This window comes from Drosophila teissieri, chromosome 2R (assembly GCF_016746235.2).
Source record: "Drosophila teissieri strain GT53w chromosome 2R, Prin_Dtei_1.1, whole genome shotgun sequence".
Taxonomy (NCBI): domain Eukaryota; kingdom Metazoa; phylum Arthropoda; class Insecta; order Diptera; family Drosophilidae; genus Drosophila; species Drosophila teissieri.
Genome location: NC_053030.1, coordinates 17,214,915 through 17,237,089, shown reverse-complemented (window position 1 = coordinate 17,237,089; position 22,175 = coordinate 17,214,915). Strand labels below are relative to the sequence as shown.

At 44.5% G+C, this 22,175-nt stretch overlaps 2 protein-coding genes across 2 annotated transcripts; both read left to right on the top strand.

Annotated features, from left to right (window-relative positions):
• The first annotated feature begins 391 nt into the window (after window positions 1-391).
• LOC122612352 (protein king tubby) lies at window positions 392-22,096 on the top strand. Its single transcript, XM_043785905.1, has 6 exons — window positions 392-830; window positions 20,079-20,352; window positions 20,549-21,016; window positions 21,074-21,264; window positions 21,323-21,460; window positions 21,516-22,096. The coding sequence occupies exons 1-6, from the start codon at window positions 789-791 to the stop codon at window positions 21,783-21,785; spliced, it is 1,383 nt and encodes a 460-aa protein (XP_043641840.1). The 5' UTR covers window positions 392-788; the 3' UTR covers window positions 21,786-22,096.
• LOC122612351 (glycerophosphocholine phosphodiesterase GPCPD1) lies at window positions 16,925-19,215 on the top strand. Its single transcript, XM_043785904.1, has one exon. It carries the CDS (start codon window positions 17,113-17,115, stop codon window positions 19,150-19,152), a length of 2,040 nt encoding a protein of 679 aa, XP_043641839.1. The 5' UTR covers window positions 16,925-17,112; the 3' UTR covers window positions 19,153-19,215.
• Window positions 22,097-22,175: the final 79 nt, after the last annotated feature.

Below are 22,175 nucleotides of genomic sequence, written 5' to 3'. Positions count from 1 at the left end.
GACACACGACAGGATGGCAGGCTTCGTGCCTCAGCTTCGGCTAGGCATTCGTGTGCCTGTGCCGTTTCCATGCCGTTCCGCCTCGAGGAGTTCGCCTGAGTTGACGGCTTCTGGTGGCCGCCAGTTGTTGTTTTGGCAGCGTGCGGTTCGGTCGACGGGTTGCAGCGCCTTCTCTCCTCTACCAAAATAAAGAGGCGCCAAATTCACTCAGTTGGCCAATATCACACGCAACGCAACGAGCACGACAGTGTTTGCCAAACCATATAGACTGCATATAATATTGTAAACACGAGTGTATGTTGTGTATATAGGCGGAACTCGCTCAGTGGCTAAAGCAAACATTCCGTGCCTCCGATCCGGAGAATATCAATCGATCGCGTCGGTAGGAAGAGTGAGCGAGCAGGAACAGGAAGAGCCGGCTGTTGGCTTCACTCTTCGCATCCTCACCCTCGTCGAACACCCCTTGATTTTTGGTGTCGCGTGTGCTGCAGTACTACACTACCACAAACTACAAAATATACGAATACAAACTGACGCCAGGTGTGCTAAATACATAGTTCTGAGTGCCTTGGACTTGGCCGATTCTTCAGATATTTTGGTACCCCATCGGTTTTTGTTTTGCTGCATTCATTCGCATTCGATAAGTCCCTTTTGAAGCAAATCCGCAACAGCTGTCACTCCGAATATTGCCAAATGCCTCTTCATCGGATCACCGGAACCGCGTAGTTCAGTGTAGATCAGCATACAGTTCAGTTTAGTTTGTGAAATCTACAACCACAGTTGCGAAAATGTCGGCGATCAACAGTCGTAATCAGAAAATGGAACAACAGGTAAACCAAACACTCCATTTTTGGAGTTTTACTAAGATCTATCCTAGTTTTGATTTATCAGATAAAGTTGTACAGAATGTGAAAAAAGCGTATATACCCTTTTAAAATCCTTCCACTACTTAGGAGGAATCATTTAAACAATTGTTATAGGTGCAGTTTCATTTATTAGCTTTCCTTTTACCCACAAAGTGGATAAATTAAACCTACATTATTACAAAACCCATCTGTGGATACAGCTGCCATTAAAGTTTGGCTTTAGCTGAATTCTTAAAGAACTTTTTCATTTGACCATGAATCAAGGCAAGTTAGCGCTGCCCTTTTAACTCTTCCAGCCCGACGGTTCCCAAATGTGGTCTAGAAACCGGAAAATCCTCTCCTTGGGAAATTTGGGCAGCCCCGAGCAATCAGCACCAGCCAAAAGAGGCCATCAGCCGGCATTGTCCAAAATTGTTCAGTTTTTGCCCTCAAAGCTGACCGCTCCAAATGAGCCAAGTTTTAAGGCAAAAAAAAAAAAAAAAGATTGAAACACCCAAGTGGCCTAACGCCCTTACCAAGTGGTTTTGTTGTGCCCGATTTCTCGTGGCCAGGTGTTCGTCCGTTGTCCTGGCAACGGCGTCCAAATAAATCGAAACGAAGCTCCGGTGGTGCAATTGCTGCAGTCCGATTCGATTGTCATTGGCCCTAATTATGTTGGGTGGCACGGAACTACGGCCAACAGCCAACCGCCCCACCAAAAAGCACCCTCCTTCACCCACCCACTCCATCATAAATCGAATCACTTCGATGTGGTTGAGTTTGGCTGCCAAGTGTTGGGGGTTCTGGGTCCTTCGAGTTGTTTCGATTTCGTGCCGCGATGGCTTATAAAACATTGAGCAGTCATTGACAGCTTTCGTGAATGGAGGGACATTATGAAAACATTATGCCAAGTCATTTCAGCTGCAAATGAAATAGCTTGAAACGAATTATCCTTACTCAAAAATAAAGAGCAGCTATAGGAGCGTATTTCATTTTGATTGAATTTTCATTTGAATTAAGATTGCGCATTGAATTATCTCAAAAATGCCTGTGAAATTACAAATTCTGTGATTACCATTTCAAAGGAAATTTATCAAATTCATTTTTAAATGCAAGAATAAATATGATAAATATTCTCTTGCTGCGGCAAGCTCATTTTCTTTGAGCGTGTTAGCATAGAACAATAATCCTTCTGCACAATTAAGCCAACACAAATTTATTTCCGCCATAAAAAAGAGAATGTAGCACAAAAAAAAAGGAGAGTTCTGGAGCCAATTTACACTTGGCATAAATCAACCGGAAGATATATGGCAGTCAACTCATAAAGTGCTCGCTAAATGTACACAAAGGATTAATAAAGTCTTCGGCCTGGACACTCGCTAACTCACAATGTAGTAGCCTTTCTTTGGTTGGTGTCCTGCGTCACTATGGGCAACTACACACACACATACATGCACACACAAGTCCAGGCAGACAGGATACCATAGTATCCCTGTGGAGACACAGACAGACAGCCAACTAGAAATGTACACAATACCAAGGTTTGGTATTGTTTTCGTGTTGCCATCACCCATGGAATACTATTAACCGAGGGCACAAAATCGATTCCCGCCTGGTGACGAGTACTTCAGCTCTGCGAGGAACTGAGCCACAGGATAATGCCCAGTAATAAGTCACTACTGCCACATATGAATATAATATTTGCTTTCCGCAATCGCCTAAGCTTTTCCTCACGCAAACCGTAAAAAGGAACATTTTGGCCAAAAAAAGGATATGACGCACCGCCTTTTTCTAATAAGTTACATGCGTACATTAGGGTGAACCTTTAACGCTTTAAGTACAATATGATCTGACTACAAAAAAGGAACCTTTCGAAGTACTCCAAACTGAAAGAAACATTATGAACAAGGTCCACCCTGATATATTATCCTTGCTTCACTTAGCTTTACGGCTTTTGCTCTTTGTTTCGAACCTGTAATTTGCGTTCTGTTGCTTCAAGACCGAGGTTCTTGACCCGATGAGAGTAAAATGCCTGCCAAAACGAAATCGAATTTACCAAACTTTTCGTCTGGCAGCCAAAGTCAGAGGTTTAATATTTAATAAGGATACGACAAGGTATTAAATGTGCACTAGGAGCTGTCATTATGAACTGATTGATTTCTTCGGTAAGAGCTGTTTTATTTGACTTTTGTCTCAAATGACCTGGCACTGGTAAAATATAACTAATAACCGCAACTATTTGATGAACAATGTTCTGGAAATATTCCATGGTTGACCACAGATAATCTAAATAAAGGAAATCCCAATTTAACTCACTTCCATCAAGGCCAAAATTATATGAAAAGCGGAAAATCCCTAACGATGTTCAAAGCAAATTCCAAGATAAAAAAATGAAATGAGTTTAAGCCAAGAGAAAAGCAAAACCACTCCGGTTACCTAAAGAGCGATTCATTTTCAATTAAAGCCAACAAATTTTGACACATGCACTAATAGCTGGCAATAAATTGCAGGATGAAAGCTTTCGTAGCTGTGTTGAAATATCTTTTCAACAGCTCGTATTTCAGTTTATGTCCCTGCCATTTTCATTTGGCTAAAACTGCAGTTGCCAGTTGCCAGCTTAGTGGACAAGCTGAAAACTCCAATTTAGTTTCCCGTTGGGGAGTTGAAACTTTTCGTTGCCGAAGGAAAGACATCACTCAAATGCTGGAAAATATTACGCACAGAAATTGTGGAACATTTTCGGATTTTCGGACACAGGAACATTAAATTACAACAAAAATGGGGCTTACAAAAAAAGGACATTCCTTGGGTATACACAACTGTGAATTGTGCCAGCGGAAATGTTACGATGCAGCATAAAATAAGGAAACAAATTCCATTTTTGTGTAAAAGTGACACCATTAGCAAATGCATAATAATGTGAGTCAGATACTGGGACATTTTCGTACAGCCCGTAAATTAGCAGCTTGGGAATGTTTCGTCGTCCTTGCAGGACCTCATTTCCATTGCAGATTCCATTAACCCGAGGCATCTGCATCCGTAGGCGGCAAACTTGATTCAATTTATCAGACACAAAGTTTCGGCATCACCATCAGCCACTCTGGCCACAGTGCCCCATATGCAAGATTCGAGGAGCAGCAGCATCCTGCATTTTGCAAATTAATTACATCCCCGGGAGAACTGAAAACTTTCGGCACACGAGTTTTGCCACCTAAGTGCAGCGGTTTTTGCCGATTTTCCAGGGAAAACAAATGTATTTCATTTCGTAAATAAATACATCTATTTTAATTGGCAAACTTGCGGCGGCTCCCTTTTAAAAAAATATTCTACAAAAATCTAGCTATCAATCAGTAAGCTGACAGATATATTGAACAAATATAAATGTAAGCGTCGGAAATAATGGTAATAAATTAAAGTGAGACTCCTGAATGTTCACTGATTAACATTTTAAACCAAATTACGTTAAACGTAGTATGTATTATTTAACAAAATTACTTGAGCTAATAGATATATGCTGTAACTACGATTTAATTTAAGCAACTGCTTAAATGGAAAAATGACCAATTAAATTGAAATGTCTTTAATCGCCTTTTACCCGGTGGTTGTGTATTGCGGTCTGCTGTCACACGTGTGGTTTGATGTGGTTTGCTGCGGTTTGCTGCAGTTTGATGCGGCTTGCTGCGGCTGCTGCAGCGGAAACTGCAGCTGACAGTTTGCAGAGCTCACGTCACTGATTAAGTGGTCGGGTGGTCTGTGGTTTATTCTTTCCCAAGCACAATCCATTGGGTATATGTATATGGCTCACATCTTTCAACTCCCATTAAGGAGGCCATTAGTCCTTAGCCCGGGATTAACTTTCAGTCCAAACATGATGTGCTCCTAATTCTGTGCTCAACACTCGCCAAATTGTTTATTTTGCCGCCTGATTTAATATTAATGCAAATTCTGTTTGCCAACAACAGTGCGGCGATTATTTGCACTTGTCTTTTTCAATTGAAAACTAATTAGGCCATTTATCTGGTCGGCTAATTAAAATGCATAAAGGTGTGGAAAAACCACAGCGTTTGGTAAAATCCAGTAATGGCATTTTGAAATGAATGAAATTAAATGAAAGCGGCACTCGAAAGCGGAGTACGAGATTAAAAGCAACTGAAGGATACGTTAATACAAATGGCTTATTTAATAACGTTCACTGGGGACGAGCGGAAATCGTTGACTTTACTTTGCTTTATTACGAAATCTTGCAATGTCCTTGCTGGAGTGTCCTTTATATTCAGAGCATTCAGGTGGGTGAGGGTAGTGAAAAGGGAGGAGCAGCATTTGGTGGCCTCTCCATTCGCCATTCACTCAACTGAGATTTTCCTTGCCGCTTTTCTTCTTGACGCACAAAACGAAAATGTCGGAATGGACCTTAATAGTCAGATTATTCCTTGTTGCCATCTTGCACAAGTCGCCAGATTTATGACACTTGCTTTTTGCCACTTTTTGCCACTTTTTTCCTGGAGATTTGAGCATATTCAACTGTTGCAAGAGCAACTGCTGCAAGCACAATTGAGTCTGCCACTTCAATTTGAATTTAAATCAGACATTTAAAGTCGCAAGACGAGACCGGAAAAGGCAAATCCAATTACTCTGGCACTTTTGCTGTTCGGTCATGTTGCGATGACTTTTGTAATATTTATGGCAATTTCGAATTTCCACATTGCCAGTCAGGGGACAGCCCTCTGGGCAAATATTGTTTGCAGCTGTCATCAGCAAATACCAGTGTTTATTCAATTCGATTTGCGTTTATTTTGCAAATTAATTTGCTGGCTTGAGGGTAACTACTTGAGCTGCCCTCGTTGTGTTGAGTGTCCTTAGCCTTAGCATTTCGCCAAACAAGTGGACAGCCAACGGAGTTGTAAGCTAATTAAATGTTCATCATACGCCCCGTTGGCCGGCGGCAATGTTAAACACCGGCAGTCGGAGCACCACTGCTGTCCCTCATTAGAAATTTAATTAAAAGCAGCGCGGAAAAATCATATAAAAATGCTGCTTTCCGTTTTCATTTGGGTAATGAAATTCCACTTTGAGTGCCTACTTTAGTTTCCGGTTTAGGTGGTTAAGTGAGATAAATTAAATCCGTTTATAAAACTGTTTATTGATTTAAGTATAAACAGCGTTTATTTAAATTGCTTTCGCTCGGGCAAAAAAGATACTAAAAATTTCATTAGCATTTAACCAATAATATAAATGCATATATTTCAAATTATTTACATATTTTCACACTTGCGTGCAATGAAGCAACAGTCTAAATTGTTTACAATTAAATGATACTTTGCATATTGAGCTGGTAAATACAAACTAAATAAAAACATAAAAGTACTATTTTCTGCGAACTAAACAAAAAGTGGATTCATATAAAATGATATTTTGTGGCATTTAAATCCCCAACTATTTTATTTACTTCTTAAATCAACCCATTTTGTGCTAGAACCTATAAAGTCAAGGCACCCATGAAACATTTATTGCTGTCGACTTTTCGACGCTAGTAGTGAGAATTTGAAATAAAATGCCGGACGCCTGGCGTTTTCCCTTCGGGCAATTGCAAGCCTTGTAAATGGCAGTAAATGCCACATAAAAGCGGAAAATCATCGAACGACTGCGGAACCGGGCTGTCCCGTCCGTTTTGAATCTCTTGTGGCTTTCCGGCTGGCTTTTTCCCACTGGCTGGCCAGGATTGCTTATCCGCTGTATTTGGCTTTAAGCTTCGCTTAATTACAATTTCAGCGCCACTTTTTAGCGCCGGTTCTCTGGAGATTTGTGCATTTCGAATCCGTGGCAAACTGGCTGTCGACATCCGTAATGGGTCTCCCCTGAGTTGCTGCTGAAAAGGCTGCAAAAACACTGTATTTATTTTATAATTTCAAACAAAAAGAAATAAACAATCAGGTATTTATGTAGTGTTGCCTTTCCGGTCAGCAACTTTTGATTGCCCCTCGAAGTGTGCCACATTAATTCGCCTAAAGTGCTTCATCTTTGCCCCGCCGGTCGGAATTGTGTGGCAACTCATTTGGCAGGCCTCCCCGCTTGTTTTGCGGCAAGCCTCTTTCGTTTTGATTTTGATTGTTTGCCGGGTCTAACCGAGTTGACCCCACCACACCACCACCACCAACACCCCCTCTGCTGGCGGCTAATTGAGGTTAACCTTAAAGCGCCTGAAAGCGAGAACTTAGTGCCGCCTTGACCAACTCGATGCCAAATTACCCCAAAACCTCCAACAGTTGAGGCACAATTCCCTGGAATAATTAGTGGTAATGCGGTTAAATGAATTGCTGTACAGAATTAGGTTTCATTTGTCCATTGGTAAGCCTAATCACATCACAAAGTATCTTGTTAAGATAGTTAGATGACACAATTCCTGATTTATTTAGGAGACATTGAGTGCCATCGATTAAAAGTTCTAGACATTCATATTCATTTGCATAAAGTAACTCAAATGAGGCACCGATTGCGATGAGAAATCAATTCCTTAGAAGCCATTAAACGCAGTGATGATGAGGGGTCATTCCAATGACTCAAGTCCGTCATAAAATAGGAATGAATGATTGAAGGTTTTTCCGGAAAAGTGGAGAACTGTGGTCAAGGCGAGTCCTCAACTGTCACCTTAATTACACGTACCGCAAGTGGAAGGCCAGAACTCAAACAAAGGCACTATCATTGAAATTGGAACTCGGTCGGTCTGTCAAGTCGGAAAAATCGAACGTACCACATGCGTGATTGGTGTGTGTGCTTGGGCTAGGAAGTTGCATAGTTAGTCCCACACAAGGAACCCAATGGAAGGGGCACTCGTCCTGCTGTTTGCTGCCTTTTCCAGTTGGCAGCGACAAGGCAACGTCCTCGTCACTCATTCGCCCATTCATTCATCCATACGCTCACCGGGCCATTGAGGCATGTCCGCGTTCAGGTTGGATTAGCTCGATTATCGTGGCGTTCCTCATGGGGCACCACCCCTCCACTCCGCCACCCACCTCCATTACTCCCATTGGCTTAGTTCTTTGACGAGCTTTGGCGCTTTGATTGCATGGGTGTGCCCCTTAGCTTTCACTGGGAAAAGCAATCGTTGCCTTTAAAAATATCTGCTTTACTTAGTTTTAAACCTCTATGATTTTCCTTTCTGAACTAGGCTTTGAACCAACTTGTTTAAGACTTCGGAGGCTTTCAAGTAGAGGTGCTATTTTTGAAATCAAAGTCACGTATTGGTGATTTCTTTTCATTTTTTTTGCGGGGCTACAACTCCTGTCACTTTTCTCTGAATTGATTTCCGCGTAATCCCTTTCAACTGCGACACTGACTGTGTGTGTTTTTTATCGATTGAGTGGGACATTTGCTCCCTTTTTGCGCCGCTTTTTATTTGTTTGTTTTGACACTGAACCACAAACGCATCGAGAGCCGTTGGCAACAGAACGCCCCTTGTCATGTTGCAACGTTCCACGTGTCGTATGCGCGATTGCAATTCAATCAGTCCCCTTTGCACATTGTTTTTGCCTCAGAAAAGAGGTCTAATCTCCCTTTTTTATGCACTTGCCGCTGACAACAACTTATGTATTTCTGTGTATGGCAGGTGCACAAAAGAAAATACAGATTTCCCATCAACATTAATGATTTGCCAGTGACATATGACAACTCTATTGTCCGATTGACCCAGCTATTAATTTAGCTTCAAGGTGAACAGATTGATTCGGATAAGACATAATAAATGGATAAAGCAATTTGTTACACCGAAAAGCTGGAGAATTAATTGGTGTGTATAATTAACGTTCGGCATTTGATATATATACGTATATATATGGAAAGCTTGACGTTGAAGTCGTAACTAAATCCCTTAATGACATTTGCATATTTTAATCGAATTGCGACATTCCTCAGAAGATGGCATTACATTGAGCGTGAAGGTCTGCAGCTCGCTCATCCATCAAGGACGATGGGAAACTATTCAGAAATGAGATATTGATTGCACACACAAAAAGCGGATTGTGGCGCATTGTTATCGCCCCTCGTCACTCATATCATCGTCTTTATAAGGTGGAAGAAATGCTCAAATGAAATTGCATATCGAATTCCGCTTTGAATATAAGCGGAAGGCATTCGGTTGCACAGAAATGATGTGAAGGCAGCGAGCCAAAGTCGAGGAAAAGTCATGCAACTTGGCATTGCAGCTGCCACAACAGCCATAGTTGCATGTTGCAGCAGCAACTTTTTCGAGCAGTTTTTTATTGATAAAACTTTGTCGGAGTGACGTTCAGTGTGCCAAGGCAACGACATCCTTGTGTTGAGTTTGTTATCCTGCGTCCATGTTTGCATACTAAGGCAACTTAGGCAACGAAGGCGAAGCTAAACTGTTCGTGCGTGCGGACAACTAATTCTGAGCAACCGCTCATCCTTGAGGCCATCAATCAAGTTTAAATAAAATCGTTGTTTATTTACGACCTTTGCTGCATGATTTATGTGTCAGTTGAGTTGCTGGGAATGTGTGAAAACAGGCCACTATCTCAACTGCAACATGTCATGGAGATAACTTAAAGGACATATGAGTTATACACTTTAAATTGCAGCCTAATAAGTTGAAGTGCACCTAATTAGCAGTAGCATGTTGTCTATCTGTCTGTCTGTCACTTGATGCAATTAAAATAATTACTGTCTGCTTAAGAGTGTCGTCACTTGATGAATGCCATAGCCACTTTCAAGGATGCGCAATCAGGACTCTGGCTTGCAGATGAAAGGGAAACTTTTCCTACTCAAGGCAGCGGACGCCACTAAGTAGGCTACAATTTTGCGCTCATGTTTCGCCCGCCCAAAAGAAAAAGCGGAAATGCAGCAGCTGAATGTGCTCTTTCCTCCATCGCTGTCTTGATTTTGTAATGTTCACTTAAATACCCACTGTCGGCTTACTCGGCTGTCGCGCTAATCAAATAACAATTAGGAAAAGCCAGCGAAATCTCTGGCCAGTTGCTGCCAGGACGCACAATGACTTATCATAATTGCAAGTGAATTAGCAAATCCCTCCGGCGAGGCATGTGGTTGAGCTCACTCTCACTCACTCCCTGGCCATGAATATTCAATTCGACGACAGGCCTTATTCATTGCCATATTGAGTGTGTTCAATATGTGCTGAAAATGGTGCCTCTTCTCCTTCCGCCGCCGGCAACTTCCTCATTGCCTTGTGGCTCGTTGATGGCCCCATCCGTCCGGTGCCGCCGGACTTGGTAAGTTTCCCCCGTACTCGCATTCGCATTCGGATTCGGATTGCCATTTCCCAGTTACCGCAATCAGTGGCGCACACAGACCATTTATATTGAAAGTTTCCAATTGGCTGGAAAATGCCACAGAAGATTTTCACAATCCCCCACATTCTGCCCGTCTTCGCTTACCGTATTTCGGTTTACTGTCGAAAAAGGCGAATTGCTTCGGCTAAATTACAAAAGGAAGCAATATATATAAATTCAGAGCAAAGCCGATTAAGTTGGGAAGGTTGGTCAACATTCAATGCACGTGGTTTCCGAAATGGAAGTTTACGACTTTTATGAAATAATCAACAATCGAATTTCGATTGTACAAATTGGATTAAGTGACTACAATGTTAAAGAACTATTAGTGTATTTCAGTTGCCACAGGGATTTATATGTTAATAATGTACCCTCCCTTTGGAGCCGCACTCATGAGCACCACATCTGAAGAATGTTTATTCCCCACATCGTATTTATCTTGAGCTCCTCCACCGCAAAGTCTGCCGCCATTTGTCACACACTTTTCGCAGCAACTTTGTTGATATTCAGCACAGTTTTGTCACCTTCAGGAACTCGGCTCTTTTATCCAAAGGATTTCTGCCACGACTTTACCGCACACAAAAACTTTAGCCCCAAAAAAAGTCGCAAAAAACGACATATTTTGTATGCAACAGGAATACCTTAAGTCCAGATTTGGCAGTCAGTTTGTGGGAAAGCAAATTTATCTAGCCAAAGAGGCAAAACAGAAGAAAAGTAATATCTCGTAAGTAGCAAATAAATATGTGCGGAGGATGTCAGGAGCAGAAAAAAGGAGAGATTCATGTGCGGCCAGAGGATTACCATATTGAACCAGGGAAATACAAACGGAAACCGAAGAACGACTGGCAATATACCACGAGCTTAACTGGGGAATCGAGCAGGATGTGCTCGTCCTGCGTATGTATTATTTCGCAGGACATGTGCAGATGCAAGGCACGTCTATGTGTGCATGTGGGGGCATTCATTTAATGTGCAAACATTACGAGAGTCCTTAAAATACCTCACTTTTTTGGCGTACTTTAAACTTTAAGCGACTGCAGATGCGCGTTCGCCATTCAACCATTTGAAATACGTGGAAGGCCATTGAAGGTGGGCGCTTTGGTTGGTTGAGTGATGAAACAAAAGACCTGGCAAAAATTTCGGCTGAATGCCTTCGAGATTTTCTGCACTTTTTAAAGGTCTTTCAGCTGCTTCGTGGTCAACATTTTTGTTCCAACAATGGCTTACGACACACTTTCATTAATTAAAATTTCTTCTCTTCGGCTACTTTTTGGCAACTTAAGCTTATTTCAATTAAGATTCAAACTTTGTGGACTGCGTCGAATAGAGCAGGAAAAACTATTGAATCGCGGAAAAGTTGCATTGCGTTGGGATTTCGCAGCGGGGCATCATATTTTTTTGCAATAAAAACATTTTTGTAACTAGTTGCAGCTGTGTGCAATGGATGAACCAAAACTTTTGCAATTTATGCGTTTTTATTCCCATATTTATTCGCATTTCTGTACTCACAGCGTGAGCATCACTTGAGTACACACATTCGGTGTAGAAATATGATTTTAGATATTTTATTTCTATCCCTCCAGAGAAATTGAATAAATTTGTTATCCCTACTCGTTACCTGTATGTTCACCGCCGTAACTTTAAATTATTGGGAAAATTAAGGGAGGAGAGTGGGGTTCGTTTGGAGTTAACAATGCGTATCGTAATTGGAAAATGCGGTTTTAGTAAATTGGGAAATTTTCCTTCTTCCTTAGCAAGTACGCTCCTTTCGGTCTTTAAATGGTTATGGTACGTTGTATTATTCAAGATTTGTGGCCTCGTTTAAGTGAATTATTCGCAGTATTCATTATGAACGCCATGTGGGTGAGTAAAGGCAAAGACCAGGTTCATTAATATTTGGATTGCCAGCACCTTTGGCTTTCTACACCCGCCTTATTCCACCTGCAAAGGTTATGGAAACAGCCATCGGCCAGATAAAGGGGAATCTATAAATGCACTGAGAATAACTATGGTATGTTCCTGAATATTTAATACTAAGAAAGAATTGTGACTGTAATGTTTACTTTACACAAACATGTAAACATTAGGAAGTAGTTCTTATTATTTGATAAATAGGCATTTCTAGTGTACGCCTGACTTGCTTTCATAAGGTACTCGCATTCGTATTCATATTCCCGTGACAACAATAGCCATGCAACCAATTCACTCTTCGCCACCTGCCAACTCTTTGTGTTTGCCCCGTGCAAACAATTCTCGCCGAGGACTCGCCGGGGAATGCGGTACATGTGTGCACATGTAGATCCTGGGAATCGGGAGCCAGTGGAACTCAGGGGGACAGCGGGTGGGGGCGGGGCTCCAGGCGGGCGAGCACATGCCACAGTGGCATCTGATTTGACCCTTCCACGGGGAGCGGGCTGCCGGCTGTTTGCTCAATGTCCCGATGCAGGTGCAGGAGCGTGAACAGGAGCTGCCCATGGGGACAGGAGAGGAGGCAAGGACGCAAGGACGAGGACTGGGGCATCTGGCATGGTGCCTTGGCACTAACGAGTGAAGTCATGGACTTTCCGCCTGTCAGCCTGCTCTTCTCCATGGACACATACACGGCGACGTTCCGACACCCACAAATATGTAGAACAAAGGATGAGAGGCGCCGCGGGATGTGTTACTTTGACTTCACGGCACAGTGACTTGGGCCCCATTTACTATGGTCGGAAAACGGAACAAATGCCTAGTAAGTTCGTTATTAAATGAATTTACAGACTGGCAGATACAATAAACTTAACTCTTACAACAGGGCAAAGTACATCAAGTAGATGGCACAGATTAAACAGTTCATATGATTTAAAAGTAGCCCTTGATCGTCATATCTAAAGCTGTCTTACTAAGACTACACAGGATCACATTGTCTAATTGTAAATTATAATATTCACATTATTTGTTGCATATAAACTTTTTATAGAAATCGTATTCAGTTCAATGTGAGAGCGTTGGCTTCGCGATTGTTTTCTAATCCTTTTCACTTGTTCAGTCACTTGCCCCTCGTCACATTCCATTGCATACTTCCAGGCGCCCACCCACACACACACACATACAGGACACACACCCATGCAGCAGTCAATGTCGTTTGTTGTTTGTTTTTGGCTTTTGTTGATATTCTTGTTATTGTTCGGAATTCCCCAACAAAGGGGGCAGGCAAAGGGGGAATTACTGTAGAAATGTAACTAATTTGCGCCCGAGGATCTCATGCGTCTCGAATGGTCCTTGGGAGGATTTGTCGAGAGTTAACAACTTTGTAGCCAAGGAATTTACACTTGTCAGGTCCCCAAAGACGGAAATCAAAGTGCTTGCCAACAACATCGAGCCAAAGAGAAGCTGAAATATGTGCCAGGAGGCCAAAAGGACGAAGGACGAAGCCAGGCCGCAGCAATTTTCTTGTTTCCATTTGTTGCTTTTCCTGCGGTTTTCCAACGTGCAGATGCAAAGGATACAGCTCGTAATCCTCGGATGCCAATTGGCTACGTGCAAACATCGAAGATAGGAGCCTAGCGATTTGAAACCGACCAATATACATTCAATCTAACCAAAATAGTATGTAATTTACATGAGTTTCGTATGAACTCACTGGGATTCTAAAGGCAATAGTTATATACGTATGCTTAACCACATTGCTTAATAGCAAAAACATTTTCTATGGATTTTCTCTGGGTGTATAGGAGTCCTCAAATGCCGCTTTGTAAATTGAACCCAGAATTTTTCTCTGCTTTCGCTCTAAATCCCAATGACTCAATGGAATTAATTTGCTTTCCATCCAAGCCGGAAATCGAGTTCACCTGACCTTAAACGCATGGGTTCAAAGCTAAATGGCAAAAAAGAGTAGAGGAAAAAGGATTCATTAAATTTGTATTACAACCTTATATTGAGGAGCATGTGCAGCCATGTGTTAATCTATTTGCGAAACCACACACAAGGTGAAACATTCATGAGTGTGCCAAATGAATGTCGAATACCAATCTAAAGTTGAACAGTTTGCCGAACTTTTACCGGCGGAAGTTGGCCATCGCATAATTTTAAATGCAATTTTATTGGCAGCCACAACTTTTGTTTCAATTTTATCGTGTGTTGCCATAGATATGCTACTGAAATTTATTAAATTTCACACGCTGCATTTTTAGGTTTCTTTGGGAAATGACAAATAACTTACCACAATTTCTGACTTATTTTGCTGTTGGAAACTTTTATAACCGAGCGTTTTGCTGCACATAGCCAAATCCATAAACCAATGACCGCAAGAGCTCTTTATCCCAGTTTGGTAACACATTTAAGTAAAGACACCCCCAGCCACATTCACGAGTCCAAGTCCTCCACTTTCGTATGGGGTCTCCATTGTGAGGGAACAATGCGAACATGATACGCCCGACATGGTCATGGCTTATGGCTTAATGAAGCGAGCACGTAAATGAATGTCAATATGGCCAAAACCAACAAGGGCAGCTGGAGCAACAAATAACCGGATGGAGATGACGGACATGGTGGGCGGTCAAAGGAGCAGGCGAACCGATGTGGATGCCCCTCGTAATAGTTGCCACGTAGCTTTGACACCATGCCTTTCACTTTGGGGGTTAATGGCCGGATCGTGGAGATAGCCAGGCTATAGCTATTCCCTGTGGGCCAGTCTCAAAATTGATGAACATTTTCCAGCCCATCGGTAATTCGATTTGGTGTGCGTGCGTGTGAATTTAGTTGGGCGATAGAGTTCTCTACTTGAGCGCCCCTTGCAAAAACCTATTGGATTCTATTGAAGGTTTGAAAAATTAGAGCGATTTACATTAGCCTGGGAGAATTCTACACTTGCAAAGAAAACTTTTATCCTAATATATAATATTGGAATATTTGGTGATCAAAGAATAATATGTGCAACACTGTAGATAAAGTTTCAGTGAACTAAACTGTCAATGGAATAAAGAAGTTGTTTACAAATCCATACTAAATTTTAAGTTTTATTTATATAAGTTTGATTGTACCCAAGTTACAACGAAATTTTGAAATTTTGCATGTTTTTGTTGGCTGTCGGCTTTTTGGCATGCGGAAGCTGACTTAAGCCGCTGTAATACGTGCATATAATCCTTTATGCCAAAACACATCAGCAGCAAGTCCTTGCCAACTTGAGTGCTGGATGATGCTGATGGTCGCTTGAGGAGCGGGATGGGGATTAAGGGGTTGATTTGCTTATCCTGGCTGTTGTGGTATTTGCAAGCAACAAACAAACAGCAAACAAGGGGCGGCGACAACAGAAAAATAAAACACAATGTTCGTGCGGCTTGCTGACGCTCTCAATTTCCTTTCGCTGCGCACGGGGCGTATGAGTAATCATTTTATTACGCGACCCCCAAAATTATGCCACACACCGAATATCAGTTGCCAACACAGATGTCGACCTTCTGTAATGCATGTGTGTGTAAGTGTGTGTGTGATGGCGTGTGTATGTGGGTGCTCTTTGTGCTCGTGTCTTTTATGGCGACCGAGACCCCTACATTACGTATACGCAAATTTGCCTGGCCCCAAATTAAAATAAATGCGCTAAGCACGCCCGAAAAGTTGCTGAGAAACATTTGCACATTTTCCCGTTTACTACAGCCGCACACACCCAAAGTCGTATATTATCGTTAATTCAACTTACCGCCCAAAATGCCATTGTGTGCGAAATTGAAAAATAATAAAACCATGTATTAAGCGAAGTATTACAGCTCGAGTATATGAGCTTTAGGGCAAATCTGCGACTGCACACGCCGTTTGCCTTTGCATCCAACAGCTGCAAAGATTTATGGCACATAATAATTATACAAAATAGTAAAATTCTAAGGCTATAAAGACAAGTTAAATCCAATGCCTTGCATCATTGACTGTCTCATCAGCCAGAAGCGCAACTTTATGCATTCGCCGTTTTATGGTTTTATAGTTGTTATTTATGTCAAACCGTTAGCGAACCCCTGCAACGAGTTTGTGTTCCACGGCGCTCCACTTCGCTTTTCCAAGTTTTTTTTGCGCCACCGGATCTGGCCAAGGCGACGTCACTCGTTTTTTACCAGCCTCGCATTTCCCCCATCGTTTCCCGTATTCTGTTTAGTACGTGCTCACGGCTTCAGTCTTTTTTCCTGGCAGCCAACTGATTTCGAATTTTCACATAATCGCGTTTCTCTGCCATAAAAAGAAGAAAAAAGGGTACACCTGGGAAACGTGTCACGGAGGATAGTTAGCTTTGAGGCTGGAGCTGGAGCTTGGTGCAATCATTGGCCATTCCGAATGTGGTTCTTGTTTCAGAAGCACCACTGATTTTCCAGCTGAAATAGAAATGCAAACACAATGCGATATTCTTAATTGAGCGCAGCGGATGAATTACACGGACGTTGACAAACTTTCACCATGTAAATTGCTCGACTGGGGGTCAGCCACCACATAAGGGGAGATCTGTAGCTTAGTTTCTGGTTTGTGGTCTCCGTATGTAGTTATTCCAATCCAATCCATGCCATGCCATGCCATGCCACCCCATCCAAATCCCAGTACCAATCCCACCCACCGAAGGTGAAGCTTTTGCGCAACACTCGAAATCAAATTCATTTAAACTGGCACCGTTGATGTTGATGACGATGACGTGGACGCCACCCCAAAGCTTTCGCATCTAAATCCGTAACTGTTTCTGTAAACGAATCCGTATCTGTATCTGTATCGGTAAGTGCACGAGTTTAGGGCACACGTGCATGAACAGAACGGGTTTGACCGCCGGCCAGACGAGACGGATTTCCCTGTCGCGCCGTAACTTCGATATCGCGGAACCTTATCATATCGGCCACTCGAAGATGTGGCCACTGCCATAAATCTCGCCCCAGTGATTCCAGTGCTAGGAGGTGGTGGTCAGACACACAGCCCATAACCCAGTACCACTTCGTGCGCCGTCGAGGGCAGACATGTCGGTGTCCTGGTCGAAGACTTTCGTGGCTTTCACCGTCGCCTGGCTCAGTGCCCTGTGCCTGCTGCCCGTGGAGACGTTCTGCGACACCTCCTACTACGAGAAGTACTACGCGGCCCGGCGCTATGTGCCCCTCAAGCGTAATGCCCCGCTGCTCTTCAACTTCACCCTAACGCTGCCGGATGCGGATCAACTGGCATCCTTCGAGCGGCCCGCCCTCGTGGGCAATCTGCCAGTTCTGGGCGCCTGGCAAGCCGGGCGCGCCGTGCTTCTCAACCGGACAGCAATCCTCAATGTGTGGAGCGCCTCCGTGGAGATACCGCAGAACAGCAGCGTGGAGTATCGCTACTTTGCCGCCGCCGTTGGCCAGAGCGGAGCTGTGCAGATTCGCCGCTGGGAGTCGCATGTCCAGGCCAGGTCCTTCAATACCACCAAGTTCAGTGGCAATCGCAGCGATGAGTTCGGACTTATTGACAATGAGCGCCAGTTGTCGCGTGGCTGGCTTCAGGACTCGGGCAATATCCTGCAGCTGAAAGTGTTCCGCGAGGCTCTGATTTTGGAGGAGCAAGCGGAGGCGGGACAGCAAAAGCTCCGCCTGCGTTTGCAGCCCGTGGATCCGAAGAGCCTAGTGCCCATCCTCAGTTCGGCTCGCGCCAATGTGGAGTTCGTGCGAATGGCGTACGGAGACAGTAAACTACGGGTGCAGCCGGAGTACGGAGTGCCCTACGCCACCGGCGACATCCTCATGTTCCATGTGAACGTGGAACAGCTGGATCGCGTGGCTTACCTGGTGGAAGTCTATGCCGAACAGCCAGGGGAGGACCTGGTGCGCCTTCTCGGATACTCGCACCTGCAGCACACCGCGTTCTCCGGTACCGAAGGCAAAGTTTCCATCGACCTCATATCGCCGCTTTGGCAGCGCGTGGTGGGTCAACTGCAAATGGAGTACCTGCACATCCGGCCGATGGAGAAGGATGGCTTCGATCTGCGCACCAGTTTCGCCAACTACTGGCGCTCCAACTGGACAGCCCTGGAGATTGGTCATCGGGGACTGGGTAAATCTCTCACCGTCACCACGAATGCAGCACCGCTTATCGAGAACACGGTGGCCACCATGCTGGCCTCCGCCGAAATGGGTGCCGATCTCGTGGAGTTCGATGTGCAGCTGACCAGCGACCTGGTGCCCATTATCAACCATGATTTCTCCATTCGCGTCTGCATTGACTCCAAGACGCCGACGAGCAAGGATGACCTGACCGAGGTGCTGCTTAAGGACATATCCTATGAGCAGCTCAAGGATCTGAAGACGTACCAAATCGTAGGCAACAAGATCGTCGAGTATCCGGCGCACAACAATGTGGAGCCGCCGGAGCAGCGCCTCTTCCCCACCTTGCAGGACTTCTTTGAGCGGGTGAACCTGTCCACCGGATTCGACATCGAGATCAAGTGGCCACAGCTGAAGGCCGATGGGCAGTTTGAGAGTGAACAGACGCTGGACAAGAACCTGTTTGTGGATCGCATCCTGGCGGTGATCCGGCGGTATGGCTGCGGCCGACTCAATGTGATCAAGAGCTTCGACGCGGACTTGTGCTCCCTGCTGCGCTTCAAGCAGCACATGTACCCGGTGCTCTTCCTCTCCGGCAGCAAGGAGAACCACTTCAACGATCCCCGCACCAGCACCGTGGAGCAGAGCGTCAACTTTGCCCAGGCCTTCGATCTGGGCGGAGTTTCACCCAACGCCGTCTTCGTCAAGGCGGATCCGGGATTGGTACAACGGGCGAAGGCTCAGGTGCCCATCGTCCTGCTCTGGGGCTCGGACCTCAAGGACCGAGAGTCCATCGACTGGTTCCTGCAGCAGGGACCCACTGGAGTCATCTACGACCGACTCGACCTCTGGCTGGGCGCCAACAGGACGAGTGCGTTCGAGTCGGAGCAGGATCTGCCCGGCTTCTTCCAGCACCAGTGCGATCCGGCGCCCAAGGAGCGCGAGGTGAACTCCACCATCGAAAGCATCCTGAGTAACGTTAACTTCCTGTAGTCCCCGATTTCTGTAGAGCCTCAAAACGATATATACCCAAAGCAATAAAAGAACTAAAAAGGATGTCTATCGAACCAATATTCAATTATTATGCAAAAGGGAAGGGCGAAAAGTTTAATATTATATTATATTATATATGGATTGGCTTAGCCACGCGAACTTCTTTATTAAATATTAAAAATATGATGCCGTATTTCTGGGCATTACCTCCTTTCCTTCGCTCTGAGAAGCAGATAAAAAACGAAAAGCCATTAAGCTCGGGATATTTCACTTGATTTATATGCGCAATTTCAGCGCAACTTTTGACAGATACGGCTTTTGTTTTTCCTGCTGATAAACATGAACGTGAACTTGAAATTTAAATCTTTAATGAAATCATTGCCATCAACATCAGCATCAACCGCTGTCCCACATGTCGTTCCACATCCACTTCCATTTGCATTCGGATTCGCACACCACCACAATCCCACACCCACCCAGAATCCACCGAGTGGGATGGATAGTACACTGCGGTGGTGCTGATGGATCAACTCGGTTCTCTCTCTGTTTTGGTTACCCCCTTGGGATGCTGGTCCAATTACCTGCTGAGCGATTTGCATTTTTCCGGAGGGGATTAGGGGTATCCATGCATATGCAAATATTCTGGCATTTATTGCGGCTATTTATCCGCTCCGTGGGTGTAAATTCTGTTCCCGCAATTTGTTGCAACTTGAAACTGGGCCGCCTAATTGGGTTTTCAGAAAATCAAAATAATTGCCACCATGCCTGCAAAACCTATGACTGCCTCTTATCAGCAAGTGCGCTTGTAATCGCAATTATTTGATTTACTATCTTATTACCTTAGGTGGTTCGTAATCTTAGTAGTCCTTGAGTGACTTACGACTGGTGCGTTGAGTAAACAATATTTTCGGTTTATCTGCTTGCAGCGCCAGCTGATGGAGGCCTACATCCGGCAGAAGAGAGCCTCGCCGGGAATGGTCCAGGCCAGCGATCTGCAGATCAACCGGCCGATGTCCGGGATGCGCAGCAACAGCCGGGAACTGCACGCCTACGACGGACCCATGCAGTTCATCAGCTCGCCCCAAAATCCGGACCAGATACTCACCAACGGCAGTCCCGGAGGCATTACTCCGGTTGCCATGAACACGAGCCGCAACCACTCGAACAACATGCGCAGCCTGAGCACCATCAACCAGGAGGGTAAGTGGCCGTACACTCGAAGAAAAGGTATTTACTTTGCTTACTATCAGCTTACGATGGCCTAGGCCAACATATATGTACATTTAGAAACTTAGCACTAGCAACTTTAAACTGGTGCTTACTATTCTGTATTTAAACATTTAGTTTTGTAGCTATGGTAAATAATACTTATTTATTATTGCCCTTTTCTGTTCAGCTGATCTTATAGAGGAGATCTCATCGCACGAGTTGGAGGACGAGGAGAGCAGTCCGGTGACGGTGATTGAGCAGCATCAGCAGTCCGCATCCCACAGCGCCAATTCGACGCAATCCCAGAAACCACGTGCCCGCCAGCATTCCTTCAGCGACAATCTGGACGAGGATGACTACACCAATCGCAATGTGGCGGGCGCTGCTCCAGTGCGTCCCGCCGGCATGGCCTCGTCGCCGTACAAGGACGCGACGCTGGAGGGCAGCAGCAATGGAACGGGGAACGGAACTGGTGGAGAGTCCGAGGGTGATGTCATCGGCAACATCGACCAGTTCGTGATGCAACCAGCGCCGCAGGGAGTGCTCTACAAGTGCCGCATCACGCGGGACCGCAAGGGCATGGACCGCGGTCTCTTTCCCATCTACTACTTGCACCTGGAACGCGACTACGGCAAGAAGATATTTCTGCTGGGAGGTGGGCTATTGATATTCATCCTCTAAAGAGCTGTCTGAAATTTGATGTGTTTATCAGGTCGCAAACGGAAGAAGAGCAAGACATCCAACTACATTGTCAGCTGCGATCCCACGGATTTGTCCCGCAATGCCGATGGCTTCTGCGGCAAACTCCGCTCCAATGTCTTTGGCACATCCTTCACGGTCTTTGACAACGGCAACAAGGAGAGCACAGAGAGTCCCAGACTGGACCTGGCCGTTATTATTTATGTAAGTTTACACAGGCACCCCCAAAGGATAACCATCTCAATGTATAACTTATTCACAGGACACGAACATCTTGGGATTCAAGGGGCCACGCAACATGACTGTTATACTGCCGGGCATGACTGAGGACGATCAGCGTGTCAAGATCAGTTCGGCGGATCCCAAACAGCAGGGCATCCTCGACCTTTGGAAAATGAAGGTACGATGCTTATGCTAATATATAATAACATCTACTAATTTGTTGTATTTTATAGAACATGGATAACATTGTGGAGCTGCACAATAAGACGCCAGTGTGGAACGACGAAACCCAATCGTATGTGCTCAACTTTCATGGACGCGTCACCCAGGCGTCGGTGAAGAACTTTCAGTTGGTCCACGACTCCGACCCGGAGTATATTGTGATGCAGTTCGGCCGCACCTCGGAGGACGTCTTCACCATGGACTATCGCTATCCCCTGTGCGCCATGCAGGCCTTTGCCATAGCACTCAGCAGTTTCGATGGCAAAATAGCCTGCGAGTGAGCTGGCTTGGATCCTCGGGTTGGCCCGTTGCCTTATGTACAGCTGATTATGTGGAGTGCGGTTGAAGTCACTCCGGGCGGATCATTGTTGAAAATATTATCGGAAATCTAGTCACTCGAAGTCGGGTTTGGTAGAACGTCGTTGAAATGAGTAATGTAGTAGCTATCATTGTATAACGTATAGTCAGAATGTGCTCACCGATTTTATAAGAAATTATTTAGGACAGGTCCTACAACTTTGTAAATCTTAATGTGCCCCTCTAGCGATAAGTTCACTTGTAAGCGAATCAGAATAAATGTCATTTAAAGTAATATCAGTTTTATAATCAGCATATAGCAACAAATCAAGGACTAATGTAAACTATTTAAAATGCCACTACTATTAGTCGGT